This window comes from Cynocephalus volans, chromosome 11 (genome assembly GCF_027409185.1).
Source record: "Cynocephalus volans isolate mCynVol1 chromosome 11, mCynVol1.pri, whole genome shotgun sequence".
NCBI lineage: Eukaryota > Metazoa > Chordata > Mammalia > Dermoptera > Cynocephalidae > Cynocephalus > Cynocephalus volans.
Window position 1 is genome coordinate 97,492,734 of NC_084470.1, and position 12,341 is coordinate 97,505,074.

General features: G+C 48.8%; 1 protein-coding gene across 1 annotated transcript; it reads left to right on the forward strand.

Annotated features, from left to right (window-relative positions):
- The first annotated feature begins 11,390 nt into the window (after nt 1-11,390).
- On the forward strand, nt 11,391-11,924 carry GP9 (glycoprotein IX platelet). Its single transcript, XM_063113521.1, has one exon. It carries the CDS (start codon nt 11,391-11,393, stop codon nt 11,922-11,924), a length of 534 nt encoding a protein of 177 aa, XP_062969591.1.
- The last annotated feature ends 417 nt before the right edge of the window (nt 11,925-12,341 follow it).

Below are 12,341 nucleotides of genomic sequence, written 5' to 3' on the forward strand. Positions count from 1 at the left end.
AAAGACACAGAGACAGGAATCTCCATGTGGGGTAGGGAGTAAGGTACAAGGACAATCTACCTTGAAGTTTCAGGTCAGGAAGAGATGACAGGTGAGGCCGGAGAAGATGAGGGCCAAGGAGAACCCTGCCGAGGAGGTAGATTTTATCCCAAAGACAGTAGGGAGCTGAGCAGGGAAATGGTAAAGTCACACCTCTGTAACCAGAAGCAGAGACCAGCATCAAGGAGACAACAGTCCTGGTGAGATATGGAAAAGGCCAGTACTAGAGGAGAGATGGCCAGCAGGGCCGACACATATTTATTAAACAATGCTATGTGACAGACAGAGGTGTTGGGGATATAACAGTTAAATGGAACAGAGTCCCCACCCTCTTGAAGCTCACATTCAGCGGGAGAAGGCATTTAATAAACACACAAAAAATGTAAAAATAAAATAATTTCAGATAAGTGCTATGAATGAAATTGAATGGAGCATATGGTGCAGAAGGATGGAAGTGCTGCCTTAGCTGGGGGGCTTTGAAGAGGGGTCATTTGAACTGAGACAGAACTGACAATCAGGAAGAAGCTGGGTGTGGATCTGCAGAAGGGGGCTGCAGGCAGAGGGCACAGCAAAGGCAAAGGCCCCAGGGCGGGAAGGTGCTGGAGTGTTCCAGAAAGAGTCGGTGTGCCTAGAGATTAATGAGCAAAGAGGAGGGTGAGCAATGAGATTGAGACATGGGCGGGGGCCAAATGCCAGCGGCCTCATGGGCCACGGACAGCAGGGCTGCAGCAGTACAGGCAGAAGGGTGGGTAACTCAGTGCCTTCAGAGGCCGAGACCACCGCAAGTGCAGACAGCCCTCCAGAGGAGCTCTGTGGAGGACAGAAGCAGAAAAATCGGATAGTGGTTGGACAAAGAAAAATCAGATAGTGGTTATATTATCAGATAATATTCAGATAAAAGGGCAATAGTATGGGCTGTTTGTAGCTGGATGGGAATGACCCAGGGAAGAAAGAACTGACAATGTGGAGAAAGAAGGGACAGCTGCAGCGATGCCCTGAGAGGCGGAGGAGGACAGGATTCAGAACAGAGCTCCTGCTGGTTTTACTGCTGCTGTACTAAGTTACCGTGAACTTAAAGGCTATTTTCTCTCTTTTCGTGGGTCACAAGTCTGGGCATGACATGCCTCATCCAGGTTCTTGGCTTATGATCTCCCAAGGCAGAAACCAAGGTGTGGGCAGAGCTCTGTCCCCTCTGGAGGCTCTGGGAGAATCTGCCTGCAAGCCTGCCCAGGCTGTGGGAAGATCCTGGTCCCACTTTCTCTTCAAGTCATCAGTGGCATGTGGCACGTCATCCTCTCGTGCTTCGAATCTCTCACTTCCTCTTCCACCAGCCAGAGGACGTTCTCTGTGTTTAAGGGCTCACACGCTTAGACTAGGCCCTCCTGGAAAGGCTCCTTCTTTTAGGGTCAACAACACAGTCACTGGGGGGATGGCTCAGCACTTTCACAGGCTCCCAGGTGAGGGGGTGGAATCCTGGGAACCATTCCTACGAATTCTGCCCACCCAGCATGAGACAGGAGTAGGACCTCCTCCCATTGTAGCAGGTAAAAGGCAGAATGTGTGGGCGCCACTGCCAGCAGATCAGTGGGGATTGTGGCAGGAGCACTTCAGCTGCTGAACAAGGAGACCTGAAAAGGCAGAGGCTTAAACAAAACACAATGTTCTCTTTCTCCAGGGAAAAAGTCCAGAGCCGGAATGGCAGTTCCAAAATCGTCAAGGACCCAGGCTCCTTATGTCTTTTTGCTCTGCCATTCTCAACTCAGCTACTCTCCATGTGCCAAGACAACCTCTCCAGCCTCCTGCAGCCAGCAGGAAGGAGGAAAAGAGGACATGGCGAATAGCTCCTCTTCCTGCGAGCCTACCCAGTAGCCACACCCCTCACTTATTCCTCTTCCCCCATTGGCCTATGCTTAGTCACATGATTTCCTCTAAAGGCAAAGGAGGCTGGGAAATGTAGTCTTCAGCTAGAAAGCCATGCATCAGGCTAAAATCCTATTAGTGTGAAGGAAGGGGAGAGTGGACACTGGGGGACAGCAGTCACCCCTGAGTTAGGTTGTGAGGCCATAATGGTGAGAGATATAAAAGAAAAGTGATAGGGTCACTGGCCTGATCAGAGATGGGCTGGAGCAGGCCTGAGCTGGAAAGTGGAGGTGCTTGAATCAAGACTTCAAGGAGGGACAGTTGCTGGTGATGGCAAGTCTCAGACAGGACTGTGGTGGTGAGTGGCTGAGGCGGAGCATGGGCAGGAGCACTGCGGGAAAGAGGTCAACAGACTTGAGGCCAGCATGCCCAAGGGTCATCCTCATGGGTGCTAGAGTCAGGGAACTGCACACATGGGAGAGAGGAAGTTATGAGCCCAAGAGCAGGTGGCCTCACAGACAAGACGCACTTCAGAAAAGCTGGGATTTATACAAAGATTCATTCAAAATGGCTCAAAGACCTAAACATAAAAGCTAAAACTATAAAACTCTCAGAAGAAAACATAGGTGGAAAGCTTCATGACATTGAATTTGGCAGCAATTTCTTAGATTTGCAGCAAAAGCAGAGGTGGCAAAAGAAAAAATAAATTAGACTTCAGGGAAAAAAAAATTGTGGATCAAAAAACAACATCAATTGGGCTGGCCCGTGGCTCACTTGGGAGAGTGTGGTGCTGAGAACACCAAGGCCCCGGGTTCGGATCCTATATAGGGATGGCCGGTTTGCTCACTGATTGAGCGTGGTGCTGACAACACCAAGTCAACGGTTAAGATCCCCTTACCGTTCATCTTTAAAAAAAAAAAAAAAAAAAAAACAATATCAATAGGCAACCCACGGAATGGGACAAAATATTTGGAAATCACATATTTAGTAAGAGGCTAACATCCAAAATACATAAAGAACTCTTACAACTCAACAGCAACAACAAAACAAGTAAACTGCTTTAAAAATGGACAAAGTAGGCCGGCCCGTGGCTCACTTGGGAAACGTGGTGCTGACAACACCAAGTCAAGGGTTAAGATCCCCTTACTGGTCATCTTTAAAAAAGAAAAAAATGGACAAAGGAATTGAATAGACATTTCTCCAAAGATCTACAAATAGGCCTACAAGCACATGAAGAGACACTCAGCTTCACTAATTATCAAGGAAATGCAAATTAAAACAACAATGAAATACCACTTCACACCCACTGGTGTTACCAAACAAGTAAGGTCCACCTGCCCAGTGCACAGCTAAACCAAACACCGAACACCTAGATTTGCAGTGAAGCAGTCTTTACTGCAGGGCTCAGCAAGGAGAACGGGAAGCTATCACTTTAAACCTGAAGTCCCTGTTGGCTTTCTTTCTTTCTTTTTTTTTTTGACCAAGAGTTGTTTTTTTTTAAAACAAGGATATGCACATTTATTTATTCAAATAATATATATAAACTGAATAACTGATGAATAACAAAAATACTCTGTAGAAAACAGGCTTTCTAATTTTCACAAAAACTGGAGATGTACAACTTATTAAAATTTACATATTTCATTTTATAATCTCTACAATTATTTGAAATAGTTCTCTAAAGTCTTCCAAAAGCATGCAAATATCAAATTAATTTCAACAGAAGATGATTAAATTTTTCAAAGGCAAATTATTTTTTAAGCAAATCATCAAGTCCACTTAATAAAAAGGAATCAAGAACAGAAATTAACTATCTAAGTTTAGCAACATAAATTGCATAAAAACTCAGTAAAACAGAATACAAACACAAGGGCACTTCAAAAAGTTCATGAAAAAATAGAATTGAAAGATAATGGAAATCTTTCCATGAACTTTTTGTTTGTTTAAGTTTTTCCTTAAAAAAAAATATAAAAGACTAAGATCATAGAAAATATGTTCTCTGACCACAAAAACAGAAGGAAATTTAGAAAACTCACAAATGTGTGGAAATTAAACAACATTCTCCTAAATTAACAATGCGTAAGGAGAAAAACCACAGAGAAATCAGAGAGCACTTTGAGATAAAGATCCAAGCACAACATATCAACATTTATAGGGTGCAGGGCTCATGCAGTGCTTAGAGGAAAATTTATACTTGTAAACACCTATATTAAAAATAAGAAAAATCTCAAATCAGTAATGTAAACTTCTACCTGGAGAAAATAGAAAAAGAAGGGCAAACTAAACCAAAAGCAAATATAAGTAGGAAATAACAAAGAATACAACAAAAATATATGAAATAAGGAATTAAAAAACAATAGAGAAAATCAACAAAACCAAGAGTCTTCAAAAAGATCAACAAAACTTGCAAGTCTTTATCTAGACTCACCAAGAAAAAAGAGAGAAGACTGAAATTACTAAAATCAGAAATAAAGTAGGGGCATTATTACATTGTCCCTATGGCTTTTTGTGGTGGTAAGATTTAGTTTCTTTCTCTTTCTCATTTGCGTTTTTGTTCTACCAGTGGGTTTTGTTCTTTCTTGTGTATTCACGGTAGTGACTATCATTTTTCAGATTCCAGATGCAGGACTTCCTTGAGGATTTCTTGTAGGGGTGGTTGTGTGGTAGTGAACTCCCATAGCTTTTGTTTGTCTGGAAAATACACTATTTCTCCCTCATTTTGAAGGATAGCCTTGCCGGATATAGTATTCTTGGCTGGCAGTTTTTTTCTTTTAGTACTTGGAATATATCATCCCATTTTCTTCTGGCCTGTAGAGTTTCTGTTGAGAAGTCTGCTGTTAGTCTGATAGAGGCTCCTTTATGGGTGACTTGATGCTTTTCTCTTGCTGCTTTTAGAATTCTCTGTCTTTGAGCTCTGCCAGTTTGACTATACTGTGCCTTGGAGAGGAGCTTTTGGGGATGAACCTGTTTAGACATCTCTGAGCCTCCTGAATTTGAAGGTCTGTGTCTCTCCCCATACTTGGGAAGTTTTTCATTATTATTTCATTGAATAGGTTTTCCATGTCCTTTTCCTTTCTCCTCCCCTTCTGGAACACCCATGATTCAAATGTTTGTGTGCCTCAGGTTGTCTGCTCTCTTAGATTTTCTTCGCTTTTAAAAATTCTTTTTTCTTTCTTTTTTTTTTGCCTGCCTGAGTTATTTCAAGAAAACTGTCTTCAAAATCAGAAATTCTTTTGTCTGCTTGTTCTAGCCTGCTGCTTAAGCTATTGGTTGTGTTTCTTATTTTGTGGAGTGAATCTTTCGGTTCCATGAGTTGGGCTGCATTCTTTTCTAAGGTATTAATCTCTTTGTAAATTTCCTCTTTCGTAGCCTGCATTTTTTGTTGTTGTTTCATTATGTTGTCCAAGTGTTCTCATATCTCAGTGAATTTCCTTATAGTTATTGCTCAGAATTCCTTTTCAGTCATTTCAAGGGTTTTCTGCTCTATAGGGTCTGGTATTTGAGAATTACTGTATTCTTTCGGTGGTGTCATATTTTCTTGGATTTTCATATTTCTAGTGTCTCTATGTGGATGTCTGGTCATCTAGTAGAACAGTCGCTTCTTCTATTACTCTGGAGTGGGCTTTGAGGAGAGGGATGTCCTCTTCTTTTTCCAGTCTCTCCTGGTGACTCTCCTTGTGTCAATGCAGTCGAATGTCCAGCAGGCCACCTGCATGGTGGCTATGGCTGCTGCTGTGGTGTCAAGCTGCTTTTTCAGCAGCTGTGGCTGTGGTGGCTGTGGTGGGCCACCCATGCGGAAGTGGTGTTTTCAGTGTGCTCTCTTGTCTGCTTCTGGATTGAGGGGGCTGTGGCCCTCAGCTCCTTGCCTAGGACCCCAGGTATGCTCTCCTGCCTGCTTCCAGGTAGAGAGGGCTGCAGCCCTCAGCCCCTGTTTGCTTTCAGTCATGGATTTTTAAAGGCCAAAATTAAAGATAAATGGTTAGGGCTTATGAATAGCTCATGGACATGTCTGATTGGCTGACCCTCATGCAAGCTTCAGCAGTTTTTTAAATCTGATTTGTTTCTGTCCTTGGTGTCATCCGATCTGGAAGTTGGGCAGTCTACATGACAGTGGCTGGGGGTTCTGTTCACCTCTAACCTCAAGAATCTGCAAAATGACTTGAATCTGTAAATCAGTATTGTTACCTTCAAGGCAAACAGCAGAAGTATCTTGTGGCTCTAAATCACTAGTGACCATTGTTTAAACTATTATTACTATTACTTTATGTTTAATTGGTTACATATTTCTTTGAGATAAACAGAATATTCTTTAAGCAACTTCTTGTAATCTTTTTTTTTTTTTTTTAAAGATGACCAGTAAGGGGATCTTCACCCTTGACTTGGTGTCAGCACCACCCTCTCCCAAGTGAGCTAACCGGCCATCCCTATACAAGGATCCAAACCCATGGCCTTGGTGTTATCAGCACCACACTCCCAAGTGAGCCACGGGCTGGCCCAGCTTCTTGTAATCTTTGTTACAAGTTCCCACACACTAAAGTCTACCTGTTTAATTGCTTTAATGACTATAGGCTAATTATTAAACTGAGCAAAATGGATATTTCTGATCCTCTAAAAATTAAATGTATACTTGTTGGTTCCATTAGCATGGCTGTTATTAGTTTAAAAATTTTTTTAAATAAAAAACAGAAAATAAGTGTTGGCAAGGATGTGGAGATATTGGGACCCTTGTGTCCTGCTGGTAGGAATGTAAAATGGTGCAGCTGCTGTGCAGACAGAATAGCTGTTCCTCAAAATACTAAACATAGAACTACCGTACATTCAGCATCTGGGTATATACAGAAATCAATTGAAAGCAGGGGCTTGAAGAGATATTTGCACACCTATGTTCGCAGCAGCATCACTTTCAATAGACAAAATGTGGAAGCAACCCTCGTGTCCACTGATGGATAAATGGATAGACAAATGTGGTCTATCCACACAATCAATATTATTCAGCTTTAAATAGGAAAAAAATTCTGACACACACTACATCATGGATGAACCTTGAGGATATTATGCTAAGTAAAAAAAGCTAATCACAAAAGGGCAGATATTATACGATTCAATTTATCTGAGTACTAGAATAGCCAAATTCACAGAGACAGAAAATTCACAGAGAATAGTTGGTGTTTAACAGGTGCAGAGTTTCAGTTTCAGAAAATGGAAAAGTTCTGAGACAGATGGTGGTGATGGTTGCACAACCATGTGAATGCACTAATGCCACTAGACTGTACACTGAAAAATGGAAAATTGTATGTTATGTGTTATCCACACATGCAGTGAGGAAGAGGAATTGCTCAGGAGCAGCAATGAGGCAAGGGGCGACCTGGAGGAGGGCCAGGTTCCCTCCTGGAAGTGAGGACATCAGAGGAGAAGGGAGAGAGAGGTGGGAGGTGGGCTCAGCTGAGGGACAGAGCAAGCCGAGAACGGGCCACAGAAGAGGGGCTGTGGTCTGGAGATGCTCAGAAGGAAGTCAGCCAGCTGTGGGGGGACCCCAGTGGCACTTGGGGTTCAGATCCAGTGATAGGGTGGATGGTGCTGCTCTCCTGAAGATGAAAAACACTGAAGGGGGCCCAGCTTTCGGGGGAGACAAAGTCCATTTTAGGCCACGGTGAGCACAAGAGCCCCGCAGGACACTCAGAGGGGACATCAGGAGGGACAGGATGCTGAGGTCTGGGCTGGAGTCAGAGAGAGAGGCCAAGTGGGCAGAGCTGGACTTGAAGCTGAGAGGAGATGAGAGGCTGGAGGGGAGGACTCAGTGGCCACGGAGCAGCAGTTGTACCTGGTTTGGCTGTGACGCAAAGGGGAGGGGGAGGGGAGGGCACTGTGGTGTCCAAAACACACACACAAGATTTTTCCAGAATAAAGGAGGTCATGAGAATGTTTACAGACTGAAAGCAAGAGGCCAGAGAGGGAGCTCCACATGCAGGGAGCTGGGACCTAGCAAGGAACTGAAGGGGCAGGAGTGGGGAATGCCTCAGTTTCCCCACAGGGAAAACAGTGTAGTAGAGCAGGTGGGCCCACCTGGGCAGCCCCTGGAAGAAGGAGCGCCCTGCCCCAGCACCCAGCCACGCGAAGGCCCCGTCCGGCCCCCGGAGCAATGGAGATAGGAGAGGACTTTGCGCCCGCTGCCCATGCGGGGCCGCGCTCCACGAAGGACAGTGACGAGACGTGGGTTTGTTCACAGGCAGAGACGGAGGTTCCAGGAGAGTGTGGGCCCCACGTATCCTATCTGAGTAAGAAAAAACACACGTGGGGGGAAAAGGCAGTCTTGCTTGATGTTAGGATGGAGGAAAATTTTTATTTTCTTCTTCCTGCTCACCTGAGCATCCTCACTTTTCACAATGAAAACGATTGATTACGTATGTAGATTTTGTTGTTTTAAGTTATATGTGCTAAAAATAAGAAGAAATCTCAGAGGTACAAGAGGAAGAGAGTGCGGACCCCACCAGATCTGGTCAGGAAACTTGGTCTAGGGGCTGCGGGATCCCCACGCACCTGGGGACCCCTCACCCCCCGCAGAAGGCATCAGCTGCCATGAAGGTGTGCAGGGCAGGGGGAGGGGGACGTGCCCAGGGATCTGCCAGGGATGGAGAGAGGGCCCAGGGCAGAGGCCCCTGTCCAGGATCCAGGCTCCAGTCAGAGTCCTCACTGAGCACAAACCAGGTGACCCCATGGTAGCAAGCAGGTTCCAGAGCAGGTGTGACTTGAGAAGACCAGGTGACACCTTCCCACTCTCTCTGAGTGGAGCAGCAGAAGCTGGGGGAGAGGGTCCTCGGGAGTCCGAGCTTAGCCCCCGGGGGATCAGGGCGCCCCAGCTCCTTCCCTGAAAGCAGAACTGGTGGAGTTGAGGAGAGAAAAGCTGGTCCCCCCACCCCAGGAAAGCCTGGCCCGGGAGGGTGGCAGCCAGCCCGCGGGGGATGCGGGATACAAAAGAACAGTTCCACCTGCTGTGGCCCTGAGGAACATTCCCAGGGCCCAGTACGCCAACGGCATGTGCCTAAAGCATCTCTCAGCCCTTTGTCCTTTGCTTTTCCTGCCTGGCCACTGTAATTTCTGGGGTTGCAACCCTGCTTTAAAGAACAAAACAGCTGGAGAACATCTGGTTCCCTCCATCTTGGCCAGGGCAAAGTCCAGCCCTGCTGAGCAAGGTCCAGCCCTGCTGACTGTGGCCAGCAGCATAGCTACACTGAGCCTCAGTTTCCCTCTCCAGCCCTAAGCCGTTCTGAGCACTTCCAGACTGGGGGCCCAGGACCCTCTTCCAGAGTTTGATGTCCTTGGCTAACACCCGCTGTGTGCATGGGGAATGCCCCAGGGTCCCCTTCTCTCCTCAGTGGCCTGTCCGTCCTCCCTCGGGCCTGGCCTCAGCAGCCCGCCACTCTGGACTTCTCTCTCTCTCTTTTTTTTCCTGACTGGTAAGGGCGGCCGTCCCTATATAGGATCTGAACCCGCGGCCTCGGTGCTCCCAGCGCCGTGCTCTCCCGAGTGAGCCACGGGCCGGCCCTGGGCTTCTCTCTTTATGTTGCTAGAATCCTTTCCGCATGTTCCCCAAGCATTGCTGTACCCCAGGGCTCCCCAGACTTCAGTCACCCCCACCTGCCTGTGTGTACAAATTCTGCCATCTCTGCAAACTGTCTATTGACTTAATTGATATTTCATAATAGTGAAATGTTTATGATTTATCATAAAATGCATACATTAATGTTTTGATTTTATAATATAATTATTTATATTATTTTACTGTTAGGCTTAATTTTGATTAATATTTTATAATACTAAAAACATAATTAAGTTCAAATACATTCATCTTTTACAGAGAGCTTTGTATTACTAACATAAATAGAAAGCTGTCACTCCCCTAAGAAGATGTAGCTGTAGAAATAAATGCAACACAAATAAAGCAATGGTCTTAGATTCTAGCTGGAGACTAATGCCTGATAGAGGCCTGGGCCAGGCAGCTCTTCATCAGGATGAGGGACAGGTGCTCAAGACACCTGGGCCCAGAAGGATTCTCCCTCCTCAACTTATGCAGAAGGACTGAGGGGGAAAAACTCGGTCACTGTCCCCGTGTGGGATTCTGCAGGTGGGAGCTGCCAGCCCGCACATCTGCGGCAGGGTCAGGGTTGCTGCTCCCATTTCACAGATAGGAAAACTGAAGTTTGGAGGAAGCCGCAGAGCCATGCACAGGGCCACACCCCGGCTGCCGCCTGGTCCCCACAGACCCGCTCCTGAAGCCCCTTGGGGCACTGGTGGACTGGCGGGACCCCTTCCATAAGCTGGGGTTGCCCTGCGGTTCTGGGCTGAGGCCGCAGGGCCCCAAGGGCCTCCTGCCTCTGGAGATAGGCCTCTGGGGCTGTGCCCAGGGATAAGCCAGTCCCTGTCATCATTTCCTTCCTCCCACTCAACCCGTGGCCACCATCGGCCACCTCCCATAGGGTTGTCAGTGCAGCCTCAACCAGGATGTGCTAGCCAGAGAAAGGGGACCCGGCAGAAGTCTTGCAGGTAAGTGTCCCTCCCTATCCACAGCTCAGCCTCTGCACAGCGGCCCTGCCAGGCGGGCTGCGGAACAGCCCTGGCAGGGAGAGAGGCCACCTCCATCCCGTCCAGAAGACAAGGTTGGTGGGGCATGGGCTCGGAGACACGTCGCCTTGGCTGAGCTAAGATCCATTCGTTTGTTCAACAAATATCCACGGGTGGGGACAGATCTGCTTGGGATGGGGACACAGCCCACCTGAGTCCTGGAGCAGAGGCAGTGAGCCAGGCAGAAGATGGGGGCTCGCGAGACCTGAGTGTGAGTTGGGTCTCTGACACAGACCACTGGGTGACTCTGGGCAAGTCGCTTTCCCTCTCTGGGTCTCAGTTTCCCCATCTGTGAGTGCTAGCCTAGACGAGTGGCTTTCCAGACGGAGCCCTTGGGTTCGCTTTCCTGCTCCCACCCAGCTTCCCTCTGCTGCTTTCTGCATTGGGCAGCACGTGAGAGTTCACTTGGCCATGACCAAGCATCGGGAATCGATCAGACAAGGTGGTCTGTGAAGCCCACACGTCAGTCTGACCCCAGGCTTAGGCACAGGGGCTGGCACAGCCCAGGAGACCTTTTCCAAGGCCCTTTCCTGTTTCTGGGGACCAGGGATGGGAGTCATTTTGCAGCCATCTCCCCTCCCCCCCACCCCTGAGCAGGGGCTGGGGTCTCTGCCAGGGGCCAGGAGGTCCCTTCCCCTGCCCAGAACATACCTGACCTCCCCCAGCACAGCCACCCTCTCCATCCTGCCTTCTGACGTGTCTGGTGGGATCACTCACCTCGCAGAGGAGACAACCGAGGCCTGAGAAGGCAGGTAAGTGCCCTTCGTCCCAGGCCAGGTCCCACTGCACCCACAGTGCCCACTGGTCCTGAGGATGGGGTGGAGACCACAAGGACCTCCCCACAGCCACTCTCCCCACAGCCAGCCTGACCGATGCCTGCGTGGGGGGCCCTGTTCCTGCTCTGGGCTGCAGCAGAGGCCACCAAGGACTGCCCCACACCATGCACCTGCCAGGCCCTGGAGACCATGGGGCTGTGGGTGGACTGCAGGGGCCAGGGGCTCACAGCCCTGCCTGCCCTGCCGGCCCGCACCCGCCACCTGCTGCTGGCCAACAACAGCCTGCGCTCCGTGCCGCCGGGTGCCTTCGACCACCTGCACCAGCTGGAGAACCTGGACGTGAGTAAGAACCCCTGGCACTGTGACTGCGGCCTAACCTACCTGCGCCTCTGGCTGGAAGACCACACTCCCCAGGCCCTGCTGCAGATCTACTGTGCCAGTCCAAGCCTGGCCACCCTCCGCCCCCTGGGCCAGCTGACGGGTTACCAGCTGGGCGGCTGCGGCTGGCAGCTCCAGGAGCCCTGGGCATCCTCAGAGGTCTGGTGGGACGTGGTGCTGGTGGCCGTGGCCGTGCTGGGCCTGGCTCTCTTGGCTGGCCTGCTGTGTACCACCACAGAGCCCCTGGACTGAGCCCAGGCCCCTCCAGACCCCACCAACCCTGGTCGGCCCGAACCACCAGAAGTCCAGAATAAACCTGCAGCTCAGCCGTTTTATTGCAACTCAGAGATTTTTTTTCTCTTGGCACCCGAGTCTTGATCCTGCTGGAAACCTGGCTTCATTTGGTTATAACCAGATACCAGTCAGGCCTTCTCTGTGCCTCAGGTTCCTAGGAAAACAGGCTATCCCCCGTCCCCCGCCAGTCACCCCCAATTCCACAATCTCTGGACATTCGAGCCGGACCCTGTGACTCTGTCCGCATGGCCCCCGCGGGTGAACCAGGTGACTCAGACAACCTCACATCCATAGTCAGCCCTCCCAGTCCCACAGAAAGTCTCCCTCACACACAGCAATGAGCAGAGCAGGACATGCTGCAGACCCCCGGGGAAG

Bases quoted from the DNA above. Each gene is read 5' to 3' on its own strand.
- GP9 (XM_063113521.1), top strand. From the start codon at position 11,391: ATGCCTGCGTGGGGGGCCCTGTTCCTGCTCTGGGCTGCAGCAGAGGCC.